The sequence below is a fragment of the Peromyscus maniculatus genome, chromosome 15, assembly GCF_049852395.1.
Source record: "Peromyscus maniculatus bairdii isolate BWxNUB_F1_BW_parent chromosome 15, HU_Pman_BW_mat_3.1, whole genome shotgun sequence".
NCBI lineage: Eukaryota > Metazoa > Chordata > Mammalia > Rodentia > Cricetidae > Peromyscus > Peromyscus maniculatus.
In genome coordinates, this window is record NC_134866.1 from 3,793,750 (window position 1) to 3,809,910 (window position 16,161).

General features: G+C 40.8%; 1 protein-coding gene across 1 annotated transcript in view; it reads left to right on the top strand.

Moving 5' to 3' along the window:
• Positions 1–16,161, top strand: part of Adamts16 (ADAM metallopeptidase with thrombospondin type 1 motif 16) — a 121,481-nt gene that overhangs the window by 82,809 nt on the left and 22,511 nt on the right. Inside the window, 2 exon segments of the mRNA XM_006987784.4 lie at positions 3,383–3,521; positions 9,727–9,853. Coding sequence (XP_006987846.3) covers positions 3,383–3,521; positions 9,727–9,853 — 266 coding nt within the window.

The following is a 16,161-nucleotide window of genomic DNA, read 5'->3' on the forward strand; positions in this document are numbered from 1 at the left end:
TGCATGTATTTGTACATCACAGATAGGAGAGAAAACATGAATATTTGTCATCCTGAGATGGACTTATTTGTTTGTATTGTGATCTCTAGTTCTATGCATTTTCCTTTCAATAACATAATTTCACTTTTCTTTTTGGCTGAATAAAGCCCCGTTGAGTGTATGGACCACATTGTATGTGTACCACATAGTGTATACACCACATAGTGTATGTACCACATAGTGTATATACCACATAGTGTCTGTACCACATAGTGTATATACCACATAATGTCTGTACCACATAGTGTATATACCACATAATGTCTGTACCACATAGTGTATGTACCACATAGTGTATGTACCACATAGTGTGTGTACCACATAGTTTATGTACCACATAGTGTATACATCACATAGTGTATGCACCACATAGTGTATGTACCACAGTGTATGCACCACATAGTGTATGTACCACATAGTGTATGCACCACAGTGTATGTACCACATAGTGTGTGTACCACAGTGTATGTAGCACATAGTGTATACATTACATAGTATATGCACCACATAGTATATGTACCACATAGTGTATGCACCACATAGTATATGTACGATATAGTATATGCACCACATAGTGTATGTACCACCTAGTGTATGTAACACATAGTGTCTGCACCACATAGTGTATGTACCACAGAGTGTATGTACCACATAGTATATGTACCACTTGCCCATGGATGGACAGTTAGACTAATTCAACATCTTGGTCATTGTGGATAGTGCTACAATAACCATGTATGTACATGCATCATCTCTGTGGTGTGCTGACTTAGATTCCTTTTTTGTATACATCAAAGAGTACTATATCACACGATATTCTAGCATTAGTTCGGTGAGGAAACTTCACACAGCTTTATACAGTGGCTTTGTCACTTTTCTTCCCAACAGTAGTCTCTCCGGGCTCCACTTTACTCATATCCTTGACAATGTTTCTCAAGCATCACTTTTCTTTCTGATGACAGCCATCGTCTCACTGTGATGATAAACTTAGAGCAACTTTAATCTGCATTCCACTGATGCCTAGGGATGCTGGACACTTTCTGGCATTGGTTGGTCATTTGTATATCTTGTTTTTGGTCACTGTCTGTTCGGTTCATCGGCTCGTATAATGACTGGATGGTCTATGTTTACACAGTTGGGTTCCACGGCTCTGTGTATGTATTAGATATCAATCACTGGACTGGTGTTTGTGAGCAGTGAGTTTCCTGTCACTCATCTCCTAACGATGAGATGGTTTCTTCTGCTGTGCTCTTCTTTTATAAATTGATTTTTTCTTACAATGTATTCTGATTAGTTTCCTTCCTTCAACACCTCCCAGATCCCCCCCCCATGCAATTCCATATCCTTAGTTTCTTTCTCACTGGAAAAAAAGACATCATAATCATAATCATAGTCATAATCATAATTTGTTTTGTCCTATTCTAGGTTTTGTTTATTTTATCTGCTGTGCTGTTGTTTTTAATATTGTGCAGTTCCATTCACCAGCTTTTGCTATTTCTTGAGCTATGGAAGCCTTTTTGAACTTTTTATCTACAACTCTCTTGTGAACGTAGTCTTTATGTTTTCCTCTGGCTATTTCTGAGCTCCTGATCTTATAATTAAAGCCATTAATCCATTTTGTGTTTTCTTTTAAATGAGATGAGATCTGTGAGCCCAGTTTAATTGCTCTACCATGGATATGCAGATTTCCTAGCAGGATTGAAGATGCTGTCTTCTTTCCAGTGTATGTTTTGGAAAATTTGTTGAAAGTCAGGATGCTCTATCTGAAAGAGATTAGTTCATTCTTTATTTTGTTTCATTGGTCTCGATATCCATTTTTTACCAATACAAAGCTGGTTTTGTTACTATGTCTCTGGAATATAGGCTTACAGTAGTAATTGTGATGCCCCCAGTGTCGATATTTTTGTATGGGTTGTGTTGGCCATCCAGGATGCTTTATGCTCTCTAGTGAGTTTCAGAGTTATTTCTCATATCTCTGTGGAGAATGTCATTGGAATTTTGACAGGGATTGTACAGCATCTGTGGATTGCTCTTGATAGTGTAGCCTTTCTCACATGGTTATTTCTGCTGAAACATTGGCTCTTTATACATTCTAGTTTACTTTTCAATTTCTTTAAGAAGAGTTTTGAAGTTTTCTGTATTGAGGTCTGTCAGCCACTCAGTTCAGTTTATTCCTCAGAATTCTTTTTAAGGGATTATGAATAGATTTGTTTCCCTGACTTCTTTCTTGGCATGCTCAACATTTGGAGAGAAGCTACTTCTTTGTGTATATTTCTAGAATAATTTCCATTGGCTTCTGAGGGTGGGTTTATTCTGTCTCTTGGCTGATACAGTTTTCAGGTATCTGTTAGGTTCCTATGATCTGTGCTATATGGTATGAGTTCGAGTTTTCTCTGTTGCTTTTGTTGTTGTCTGTGTGTTCTGTTTGTCAGTTTGTTTTCACACGTGTGCAAAGTGTGGCCCTGATGTCACCCACTACTGCTGTTGCTGGACCGGCCAGTGCCTCTATGCCTGTTGATGCTTTTTTTGTGAATTTGGATTGATCAATGTTTGATGCCCATGTATACATGATTCTTATCTCACCTTGATGGACTGTTTTCTTTATTAATATGTACCAGTCTTCTTTATCTCTTCTAATTTGGGATTAATGTCAATTTATCAAAGAGCATAGCCTTCCCTGATGTTTTTTTCTGCCTCACTTCCACACCTTCACTTTCAGGATGGATGCATCTTTGCCAGTTTCACACAAACAATCCATTCTTACTGTTTAGTTCAACCAGCTGCTCCACATCTTTCAACTGGAGACCTAAAGGTGTTCTGTTGAGACGGATTTATTGAGCTCTGTAATTTTTTTCTTTTCTTAGTATATTCATTTTTTCCATTTCTTTCTCCTTTATTAGTATTAGGGTTTTGGTGGTTTACTATGTGGGACCTTGCAGTGTTTTCCTATGTCTCCTTTTCTCTATCTCTTCCTCATATAAAACTTATTCTTCCCTGAGTGTTTTTAATGGATTCTGCCTTTCTTCCTTGTCCTTGTATAATGTTCCTTTAACTTTCCTCTGCAATGGCTGCCTATGGTCATGCCTTGCTTCAGTTATGCTTGTCTTGAAATGTCTTTAGTTCTCCACAGGTTTCACTCAATTTATTTACTTATTATTTTGTGTGTATTCTTCCTGGTTTTAGAAGATAATTTTGTAGCATGTATCAGACAGACATTAGAAAATAGACACTGTTTTATCTATCATATGATTAGTTTTTAAGATATTATTTTATATACTAGTTATCAGGTAGCCATTGATTTTAATTGTAATTCACTTTATGTTTTCTCTTTCTTCTTCTGCAGCTTTTATTCCAGGGCAGGAACCCTGGTGTGGCCTGGGAATTCTCACTGCCAAGGTCAAGTGATAAGAAGACCCCAGCTGCCCACCATAGCTACACATGGGCCATCGTACGCTCAGAGTGCTCTGTTTCCTGTGGAGGGGGTAAGTCACTTCTTATGCAGCCCCAGAGGAGGTATGTAGGTACCAAATCAATGTAGGTACCAAAAGCCCAGCCTGGCTACACATGGGCCATCATGTGCTCTGAGTGTTCTGCCTCCTATACAGGGGCTAGGTCACTTCTTATGCTGCCCTAGAGGTGGTGTGTGGGTACTGAATGAAATCAGGCCACTGGTGATGAGAAACAGAATCATACATGGAAATATAGTGATAGAGTGTGAGATTTTTAATTCAATCTTATTCATAAAATTAACTGTAAAGTAATTTGTCACCAACTCATAGACTCAACTCCACCAAGAAACTTTATGAATGTTATAAAAACTATCTTGATCATGATAATAAACATCATGGCAGAAAGACATAGTAGATAACAGACTTACTACCTTAGCATAGAAATTTAAGAGTGAGAGATCCAAGAAATTATTTCATTTTTTTTTTATTTTGGGAATTTTCTTTGTAGTTTAATGTATCATCCATCTTTAGAAAAAGTTCCATGAGCTTCTGAAAGTAGGTTTGCTGACTCTTAGGTTGAGTGTTCTGAAGACACATTAAGCCTCTGGCCATGTGCACATGATGAAGAAGGGCCACCATTTAGAAATCACATCCTAGGGCTCAGATTACCAGAGACACCTCTCTTTGTATTGATGCAGATTCACAGTCTGATCCTGTTTTGTGTCTATCATTATGATGAAAGATCACAGCAAAAACTGACTTACAGGAGCAGGGGTTGGTTTTAGCTCACAGTTCTAGGTTCTAGTCCATCACTGTTGGCAGAAGCTTGGAGTATCTATCACATCACACCCACAGTCAAGATCTGAGAGCTTGCCTGTGCTCAGCTCAGTCTCTCTACTCATATATGGTTTAGTGCCCTCTGCCTAGGGAATGGTGCTCATCTGCAATGGGCTGAGTCTTCATATTATCTTAACTTAATTCAGACAGCCTCCCAAAGACATTTACACAGGTCAACTCAACATATATGTATAGAATATAGGCCCTTATTGAGACTCTCCAGGCCAGTCAAGTTGGCAATAAGCTAACTGTCATATAATTCTCTCTGTCTCTCTCTGTCTCTCTGTCTCTGTCTCTGTGTCTCTCTGTGTGTCTCTCTGTCTCTCTCTGTCTGTCTCTGTCTCTGTCTCTGTCTCTCTCTCTCTGTCTCTCTCTCTCTCAGCACCTCCAAGGAGCATGCTACGCTCATTGCAGTCAAGATAAAAATCCCACATTATCGTCTATGTGCACTTACTGTGGTCTCATATATAGTATCTTGTAGAAACCACAAAGGGTTCAGAGTAGGACTCTTGCAGCCAGCTCAGATTCCAAGGTGACTTCTGAAAAACATTTGAGACTGCCTTTTCTCTGTACAGCTGAGGATTATGTGATGATAAACGCCAGGACTCAGTCACCCTCAGCATCTTGGAGATGTTGGTATTGCTGTCTCTCTCTATAGCAACCAAAAGTTTGGGGAATGGCCCAAGACCACCTAGCAGATAACTTAGCTTGAACTCATCTGCTGAGTACCATGTACATGGTCTTCCCACTCCAGCAGACTCCAGATGGATGTACTTTTTTAAAGTTACATTTACTTACATGTGATTTATGTGTGTGTTTGTATGTTCATGTACACATGTCACCATGGTGCACATGAGGAAGTCAGAAGACAACTTGTTGAGGTCAGGTCTCTCTTTCCACCATGTCAGTCCAAGAAACCAAACTCAGGTCTTTAGGCCTAACAGCAAGTGTCTTTACCCTCTGACGCATCTTACTGGCCATGACTCCACTTTAGAGAGTTATGCCCATCAGTCCACAAGAGACTTGTATCCAGGAAACAAATGTTTTCCTCCACCATCCTCCTTTTTATAATATTTTGTTGACACATGAATGTATACCTCACCTACAGGTGATGCAGCTCATGGCCATTAAGGATTTATTTAGTCTCATCTCCTTAATTTCCCTTGTGGAACCTCTGTTGGAAGGCATAAGCAATGTCCATATTTATTTTCTGTTAATTAATGTGACTTATTTTGAAGTGAGGACTTTTCTTCTCCTACATTTAACCACCAATTCATCCAAAGTGGTCATCTTGATGAAGTAGTTTATTAGAATGTATTCTCTCCACTTCTGAACCTTCAGAGTTTGAGAAATCAATGGAATCTAATGGCATACATCTTTTTACATATATGAAATATATTTCTATCATATTATCCCCTGATTTGGTCTTTCATTCTAGTTAGTCCCTTTCCTCTTCCCAAGTAGCACCCTCTTCTAATGTCATGTCATTCTTGTGTGACTCAGTGAGTTACATCAGAGTTGTTCACAGGACATAAACCCCTTACCAATGGCTACACTACTAAAGAAAAGGCCCCTCCCTCTCATGAAACATTAGCTGTGTATAAATCCTCAGGTGAGTATGGGGCTTACAAGTCTTCCTGTCTTCTATGATGAGGTGTTTATAGGCATGATATTGCACAAGTAATCACAGCTGCTGTAACAACCATGCTATGGCTGTCAGTCAGAGGAATCCAGTCAAAAAATGATTGATTACTTTTGACACTAAATGCCACTATTGCACTGCTAGGTATTTCCTTCCTGGGTACTCAAGTTTTGCACATGGGGTCTCTGAGTCAGACTGCTGATAACAATCCCATCCACCTTATCCTATAGACCATCTTCTAGCATGTTGAGAATTAGCCAACAGGGAGGAAACTTCCAACCCGGTTCTGACTTGGTTTCTCTTGATCTTATTACCAAAAATGTGGTGTGATGACATATGGACTTCAGAATGGAATCCTTGGTTTCCCTAAATCTGTAAAATTATTCAGTACGTTCATGCTGTTGGAGCTTTCTAAATCCCAAAATCCAAGTAGAATGGTTTAAATTATATGCTGCCTGAAAATAGCTTATACATCAGTATCATTTTCCTATTTCCAGTTCTTGAAGAATGATGAACTGCTCATGAGTCTGATAAGAATATCTCTTGACTGTGTCTTCCTTTCTCAATGGCTTTGCACGGTTCCTCGCCTGGAGGAAAATTTGATTCATATATTCTGTACTTTCAAAATCATGTCTCATACAGACTTTTCAATATGCTGTGTTGCATCATCTTCTTAGCTATCTACAGATATCTAGTTCCCAAATCAGAGAAGACATTTCGAAATGTCTTCACCTCTTGGTTCAATACCTGTCACCTGGCATCAGCAGTAAGGGTCCTCCTTCTGGGTTTACAAACAGCCCTTTGATCTTCTGTCCTGACTCTCTAGGGAAATGGTGTCCTGGTGGTCATGAGCAGCCACTGGTCTCCACCTTCCTTTCTGGCTACTTTGTTTTCTCCTTAATCTCTGTTCTTTATTCATGGCACCATCACACTTTAGTTCAATTTTCCTGCTCTGTGGGCCCTGAATGGACATTCATCCTACCCCTGGGGTGTGGCAGTGAGAGCCAAGAGTCTTGTGATCTGATGGGGTCTGTGCCCAGAATGGAGACTTAAATTTGATGCTGAACTCAATTGTCTGCTGTTTACTTCATAAAGGTATCAGCTTTTTTTTTTTTTCAAATTTTCATGAAATGTATTTGAACCTTTCTTCTGTGATTCAGTTGGTCCAGTGTGTCTCAAGCAACTAATCATAAGCTCCTGTTCCATACTGAAATGTTTACAAAGCAGGGCTCGTGGCAATGGTCCAAGCTCTCTAATACACAATGGGCATTTCTGGGGATGAGGCTTTTCTTTCAGATGAATACATTCACCTCAAACATGACTCAAGCGTCCCCAACAAGCTTTAAGACGGGTTTTGTAAACCTCTCATATCTTTCCTTAATACTCTCTTCTTCTGGTACTTATACTTTAATTAATTCAGAAGTTAGACTTGGAAAATTGAAGAGAAATTTTCAATTATCAACCTTGCCCTTATTTTATTACTATCAAATCATTTGTTCACTTGTTCATAAATTCCTTCCCTCAGCAAATGCTGAAGTTGAGATCTGAGAATAAAACTTCTTAAAGCTATCCAGGTAAATGCATGAGATCCAAGAGACTATGGTTTTGTCCCTTTGTGTCTGGATTGGCAGTGAAACATCATTGAATTTCATGAACATGAATTAGTGACTTTTTAGTAGATAGCCAATATCAGTGTGGAATACCAGGACACCTCCATGAACGAAGTGGGTATTTCTATGAACTCATTGTTTCTTAAATGCATATTGATGACCAGGGCTGGGACCTGAGCCTTTGTGTGTGGGTGGGTGGGAAGTGCTTGAGGAGGCCCGAGAGGGAACTGATCTCCAGGATATGGGGATTGTGAGCTACTCAACATGGGTGTTTGGAAATGAATTTAAATCCTCTGCAAGAGCTGTATGCACTATTAACCAATGACCCATCCTTCTAGCCCTGGTTTTAGACATGTTGGAACCACAAAAACACACTCAGTCTGGAGTGGGATTTCCCTAGTCTCCATGTGTGGTGATGGAAGATTGTAATCCTGTTATATGAAATGATCCACAAGGGAGCTCAGTGTGATATCACAAGTGTGTGTCCTGTAGAGCAGTGTTACAGAGATAGCTCCTGGAAAGCAGCAGGACTCTCTGGTCCTACTGCTTTAATTGTCTACACTTCCCCATCTGCACAAGACCTGTCTATTACACCCTCCTACCTTTGCCTTATGTGAGACAATGTTCTGAAGCTCGGCATGACTGCTTCCCTCTTTGGAACTTTACCAGAGGAACAAGGTGGCAGAGATGAGCTGGAAATGATGCTGTGTTTCAGTTACCTTTGAGCTGATTCACTACCTCTGTGTCCTTGTGTCCTTGGCCAAAAGTCTGATAAATTCAAACTGAGTGTCTATCCTCAATCTTATCTCCCTACCACCTAAAGGAAAATAAGTGAAAGAAAAAGAGTGTGTGTTCTAGAGAGGGAAGACACTTTCCTCAGTGGACCTGAGTTGGGTTGACACCACACAGGTGTCTTCAAGTATGCTTATAGTTCAGGGTGAAACAAAGAAGCCCCCTTACCAAGGAGCACTCACCCTCCCCCCCCATAGCCTCTCCATCAGGGCACTAGGGTCAAGCGTCTGTCCTGGGCCCTGGGCATAGGACACTTGCCTTCTCCTGGTAGACATAGCCATCTCCTCTCTACACCCTCCTGGGGTGTGTACTCATGCATACAGGGTTTCATGTCTGTACATTTGAAACCTGAGAAGGTGGGCCATCAGTGTTTATTACCTGCACATCTTCTCATTTCAATATGGATTTTTATTCCCCCAAACTCATGCAAGAGTTCAGTCCCCAAGGTCTCATGTTAGTGCAACTAACAGAGTAGAAAATTATTTCCACTACAGTATTTAGTAGAGGAACCTTTGGGAAAAGATTAAATTCAGCTGCTCTGAGGATCGTTCTGCAGGAGTCACACACATAAGGAAATCCCGAGGATGGAAGGGTGGGTGGAGTTGGATACACTGAAAGCACAGGAACTCATAGGAGAGGAGGGGTGCCCCGGGTGTTTTTAGCACCGATGCAAAAGTAAGGGGATGTCCTTGAAGGACGCATATCCTGGACTCTCGTGGCCTGAGATGTAAAGTTGTAAGAATGTAGCTGTAAAAGACCAGAACCCTAATCATTTAAAAGATCTACCCTCTGCTGAAATATGAGATGAACATAATTAATATTAGTATTTATTTAAATCAACTCAGTAGGTTACCTATATTAACAATAATAATTAAAGATGATGAAGTCATGAATTTGAGAAGAAATGAGGGGGTATGGAAGTAGAAATGAAAGGGATGAAAATGATATAAGTGTAGTATTCATATATGAATTTTAACTAAATTAATATAGTTGGGGAATTAGCTTCTTTTGTAAAATGATGTTATTTCATTAAATGAATGACAGCATTGTTTGTAAAACTATGTTAAATTTATTTATTGTTTTGTTTATTCATTCATGACAGTCCTGGTGATTGAGCCTAGGCTTTGTGCTTATTTTAGGAAAACATTCTACCCCTCAGCTATACCCTCAGTGTAAAACATATTGAATTTAAAGATAGAGAGAAATATGTAAACTCTGAAATATTGGACATTCACACAAAGGCATGCAAGCATTCTTAAGGTTTTTCAAAAGATTTTTAAGATGGTTTTGCTAGCTCTTCTGCACTTTTATCTCTGGGCATGACTGCAAGTCTTTATCACATGCTCCCTTTCTACAGGCAAGATGAACTCAAAGGAGGGATGCTACAGAGACCTGAAGGTGCAAGTGAATGCATCCTTTTGCAACCCCAAGACACGACCTGTCACAGGGCTGGTGCCCTGCAAAGTGTCAGCCTGTCCTCCCAGGTAAGAAGGCTCGGGGTTCACAGATCATTGGAGCTCTTGAGTCTGGAGCCTGAGAAGTGATCATTGCCAGCTCCTGTTTCATTTCAGCAAAGAGACAGATGGAACAAGAACTGCCTTTATGTAGGACCAGGAAAAAGACTTTAGGGGTGATAAATAGCCTGGAAATTCCTTCACCTGTGAGAAGGAGTTCTTCCCTTAGCATCCTGATGTTTTTATAAGCATGTCTATAGTGACAGTGGTGGATTCTCCTGAAGTCACTGGTGTCAGTCGCTACTGTTTACTACATACTTACTAGTGATGGGTACTGAAGAGCCATCCCAAGGTCTGCCTGGAGTATTGTCACACTCTTGTGCACGGGTGAGCCAGGCTGTCTGTCATCTCCTTTCTGCCCTGGAGACTGCCACCCCTCTGTTCTCTGAGATGTGGGGTTGGGGAGTTTCCTGAGAGACAGGAGCCACTGGCCATGTAAGACCTGATCCTAGGACTTCGCTGTCTTGGGTTTTTATGCAGTCAGGTCACAAGGAGAGGTGAAAAATCACTTGAGATGATGAAACTCTCGCTTCACTTGGTCCCTTCACAGAGCCAAGGGAACTCAGACACTTAATAAAGACCATTGTGACAGGGTGGTGGTGGTGCACACATTTAATCCCAGCACTCGGGAGGCAGAGGCAGGCAGATGTCTGTGAGTTCAAGGCCAGCCTGGTCTACAGAGTGAGTTACAGGATCTCCAGGGCTACACAAAGAAACTCTGTCTTGAAAAACAAAAACAAAAAACAAACAAAGACAATCCAAAAATATCTTTATGTGACGATCCACAAGGTATAGCAAATGGATCCTCAGTTTGAGAAAGTGCCCTGCCGAGGTTCATGACTACAGGAGGGCATGTTGTCGGCTCTCTACAGAGCTCCATGAGAATCCACATCCCCCATCTCCATAGCAATGGAGACACATATAACAGTTAAGCTTGGAGTTGCCTCTGCCAGAGCCTTCTCCAGAAGATGATGCCATCTCAACAGAGATGTCCCCAATGTGTGTGGGGATCTACTACTTTTCTAGGCCACCAGCCCTACCTCAGCCATGGTTCCTCCACATCACATCTCATGGCTAGCCAGAAGTTAGACAGGATTTGATGAACCCTCAGTCACTAGGGTCTCCAAAGATATTTTTGGATTGTTTTTTGTTGGTTGGTTGGTTGGTTGGTTGGTTGGTTTTTTGAGACTCTAGGATTTGTACTAGGGTGAAGGGATGTTCTTAGAATCCATGAACCCTGGGGACAATATTCTGTAGTAGCACTAGTCATATAGCTTGCCATACAGCCCAGTAGGCTGATAAAAGACCACTACTGGCCACCTCTTATCTGAGTGTCCCACAGGCTGAGCTGAGCCAGACAGAAAGAGCAGAGTGTGCCTTGGGCTTGATCTGGTCCTGTGCAGTTTAGACTCATAAAAATTAAGAAGATGGACTCTGGCTTGTCAGCTGGGGAACATGCATGGTCCTTCTGAATGTGATGACAGTTATGTGGCTAGATCTGTTTGGGGAGTCCTGGGCAGTGGGACCAGGGCCTATCTCAGTGCATGAAATGGCTTTTTGGAACACATTCCCTAGGGTGGGACACCTTGCTCAGCCTTAACACAGGGAGGAGGGGCTTGGTCCTGCCTCAATTTAGTATGCTAGACTTTGTTGACTCCCCAAGAGAGGCCTTGCCCTCTCTGAGGAGTGGATAGGGGGGTGGGATGGAGGAAGGTGGGGGGCGGGAGAAGGAGAGGGAGGGGGAACTGGGATTGGTATATAAAATGAAAAAAATTTAAATTAAAAAAGAGACAGAGATTCACCACATACTCCATACTAATTAACAACATCCTCACTATAAACCTATCAACCCTGCTAGTATATGATGTAAGTCAGATGGATATATTTTTGCGTGTGTGAGCCTTTGCGTGTGTGTGTGTGTGTGTGTGTGTGTGTGTGTGTGTGTGTGTGTGTGTATGTGTGTTTGTATATGTGTGAACAAAAGCAGAACAATATCTTGGAGATTTAAAATATTTCTGCTTTTCAGGAAACTTAGGAAATTCCTCATGTTAAAACACATATAAATCTCTCATAATATTTTCACTCTTCTGGTCTCCAGGTCTCAGTTTGACTGACTCCAAAACGTCCATATTCCCTCCATACTCAATATAACTGTCACCTGATATTCCAACCCATGACACATGTCTCAAATACTTATAGAAATGAGTAAATATACAGAATAAATAGAGCTACTGACACACAGATGATCAATAAATTCATAGACATATAGATAGATGATAGATGAAAAATGGATGTTAGATCTTAGACACAGATTTTTAGATACTCAATTCATAGATAGAGAATATATTTATAGATTACATATATAGATATAATAGATGTATGATAGATAGAGAGATAGATAATAGATAGATAGAGAGATAGATAGATAGATAAATAGATAGGTATGTAATAGATGATAGATAGATAATAATTAGATAGATAGATGACAGATAGATAATAGATAGATAGATAGATAGATAGATAGATAGATAGATAGATAGATAGATAGATAGATAGATAGATGACAGGTAGAAAGGTAGAGGATAGACATCTACATGCAGCATACATAGCTGACACCCAGATAGGCAGGCTGTACTGCCAACCGGTGTCTGTTTTCACATGATCATTGCATGTGTTGCTCACTGGAAGCTTTAATCAGAATTAGGACTTTGGAGAGAAAATCACGAGACACTGGAGGATGTTGGGCACAGTTGGTCCCATTACTTTTTTCTCCGATCCTAAAATTATTTAAAGCTGTGTCTCTGTACTTTTAAGTTTATTGAAGTTTCCAGATGGAGATTCTCTCTCTTTCAAGCATTTTTACTTTGCAGAAGAAGAGTTCATATTATTCCATTTTGGGGGGTTTCTTCCATAGCTGGGGAATGGCAGGCTTTAGGGGCTCGGTGCTCTGTTCTGTAGAAAGGTCATTTACATGACCATCAGATGGAATGCCTAGGGTGTCAATTTAAATCCCTCATACCCTTATTTCTGTTTGCCCTGTATATCAAAACCCCACATTACAATTGGCCATTTCTCAACACTTTCTCATAAACTTACTTCCTAATTGACTTTAAAATTGTACCACGCCATTGGGGTTGTAGTTCTGCCGTGAGCTGTTGTTATTAAATGGGGACCATCCTCAGCTCTGAGGCAGCTTTCTGTCTTGCAGTCTGTATTATGTGGCATGAACATGATGGAACCAGCTTTGTGTCCTCTGTCTTGGTTCAGGCTGATGCACTCCGGTACTATTTATTTTTAAATAGCTGTGCATATTCTGTCAGTGGGTTTTGTTTGATCAAGTGAAGAATATCTTTTTATGTATAAATGTAATCTACTTTTATGAACTGTAGCCACAGGTAAGGTCACTTTGGATCAATCTGTTTATTGTGCCATCCATCTACCAGATGTTTCCTTTGTATCTCACACTTCCTGCCATATCTTAAAATCAGTCATATTTAGACTATAGATGTATTTTTGTTCACTGTTTCCAAACCTTTTTGAAAATTTCGTACATGTATATAATGAAATATGATCACAACCATCTCCCATTTCACCCTTCCAGCTCCTCCCATATCCTCCCTAATGACTGGTTTTTGTAGTTTATAGTAACATTTTATAAGAATACAAGCTACATTTTAGTGATTTGTTAAGGCATTTAATTAATGAATCGCCTATAAATAAACAGTGCTTTTCAAGCATCTTCCCTTACAATGTGAGAGTCTAGGAGAAAAGGATTATTCCTGCCTTTTATTATTTGACCATGACTTTTGACAAGTATTAATAAGATGACTGAATCTTAGCATTTTCTCATCCTTTGTCCCCTCCTGTCTGTTTACACAACGTTTATTTCATTAGTGAAGTTTCTGAGGAATCATGCAGTCTTCCGTTACTTCCATGAAGCTCCCATGTATATTAAAACAATATTCCTTGGGTTGTATTTTATATTAAAGCCTCACTTTCAAACAAATCCTCCCATCACTGTATAAACAGTGTCTCGGGGTGAGAACACGATCACAAGACCCCCTGAGACCTCATGAAGTCAGTCTGAGCTGTTTGTGCAGCTCCCTTCTAAGCTCGGTGTTCTCCTCCTCTGCCTGCGCTCAGCTCAGGCCCGGACCACGTAACAAGTGTCTTTCTCCATCCGCTTTGCTCTGTATTGCTATCACCCTTACTGCATTCTGCCTCCTTTCCGTGATCACAGCCTGTTGATCTGTTTCACAGCCCCGACAACATCTGTAGGGTTTGATGGTCTGTTCAAATAAACCCGGTGGCTGGGCCTGTCTCTGAGCTACAGTTTCCTCACTCTGCAGTTAGGTACTTCAGGCCTTTGCTGGTTGGAGGGCATGAGACTGAAGAGGAGTCCCAGAAGGGTAATTATAGTCTGGGATTCTCGGCCATGCTTCTCCCAGCTCCAGTCACTGCCCTGTCTCACTCTCTCTTCTCGTTGTCTTCATCCACAGAATCGGCACACCAACATTTCCTAAGGGAAGTCTAGCTGGTGAGCCTGGGTTTGCTGGAGTCAGCCTTCCTACAAAGTTCTGTTTCTTAATTGTGCGGTGCTATGTACTCCTGACATGAGTACTTTGAAGAAAGGGTGTTTCCGGGTTCTGTTCCAGGCTTCTTTCACCTACTCATTCAGTCTGGCTCATCTCTATCCAAGTCATTGTGAGACCTCAGGTACATGTAACCGCTGCTGCCAGCTCTGTGCTTTCCGGGTGCATTGTGGAGCCAGTGGTGGTGTATGGGATAAGTTGTGTCTAGCAGTGGGTGGGGATGGGGGTGTTTTGTTGTTTTGTCTCCTTGTTTGTTTTTCTTCTTCTTTGGGCGTGCTGAGTCTCTCAGCTGTTGGCTTGACTTTTGAAAAGAAGAATCTGTGCTGTTTAATTTGAACCATCATTTCCATAGTTCCCACCATGGCTTTTAATTTTTAAAAAAGGATCAAAGATCTGTGTTTTCTTTATGAAGTTATCAATGTGATTTCCATCCACCAATTTCAAGCTACCAACAGCCTGCACTCAGAATTCAGTCTGTCTGTCAGCAGGAGCATTGCTTGTCTCTGAAGCCAGGCCCTGATCCCTGCCTGGGTAAAGGGTGCTGCTGAGGGGCTACCACAAAACTGGAGGTTGCCACTCTATCTTGGTTCTCATTGTGACCACATAAATGATGCATCTCAGCATATGACTCTGTCACCTGCCCTTGCATATTTTTGGTACATTTGAACCTCAGTTTTACCACCTTTGAATTGGGCATAATACATTTACCTATTACAAAGATTTGTTATACATATTAGAATTTCTACAGATTATACACCTCATTTAGCCACTAGCCATCATTACTATAATATTGAAAAAAATCAATAAACTAGATGGATTTGGACACTGGATTTATCAGCACAGATCATTTGCAGTGTTTGAGAATGTTGGAGTGTGTGTGTGTGTGTGTGTGTGTGTGTGTGTGTGTGTGTATGTGTGTATACACTGCCCAGACATTGCTTCTACACCTTGCCTATGATCCTTTGGAATGAATGTTCACTGACTGCTCCTCTGGATGCCACAGCCCAGTCATTTAGACCATCTGAGCTAGGGGATGAACAAGTCCTTAAACATGGATTTTCTTTGTTCCAACTTAACAGAGGAATATCAGGCATATGTAAAACCATTCAAATATAAAATAATTTTGTATGTCCACCATACAAAATTAGTATTATTGAGCATCAGACTTTTAACAGTATTGACTGGTGATTATATCAATTACAACACAGTCAGTTTCACTAAGGAGACACCCACACACTCCAGCTCTCCTCATGCCTTCAGTTTCTGCACAAGCGCTTGAAGAGCACTAGATGACATGACATTTGCAATATGAATCTCTTGAGAACTTGGGATGTCAAGATTGAAGGAGGATGCTTCCAAAGGATGATACAGACACTAGAACTTAAATATTTAGTTGGTGTCTTGGTCACTGTTCTATTGCTGTCAAGAGACACCATGACCACAGCAACTCTTATAAAAGAAAGCATTTAATTGTGGCTGGCTTACAGTTTCAGAGCTTTAGTCCATTATCATCATAGCAGGAAGCATGACAACATTCAGCCAGACATGGTGCTGGAGAGATTGAGAGTCCTACATCAGCATCCACAACTGGCAGGAAAAGAGTCACTGTGCCTGACATGGGCTTTGGAAGCCTCAAAGCCACCCCATCCCCCAGTGACACACTTCCTCCAATAAGGCCATACCTAC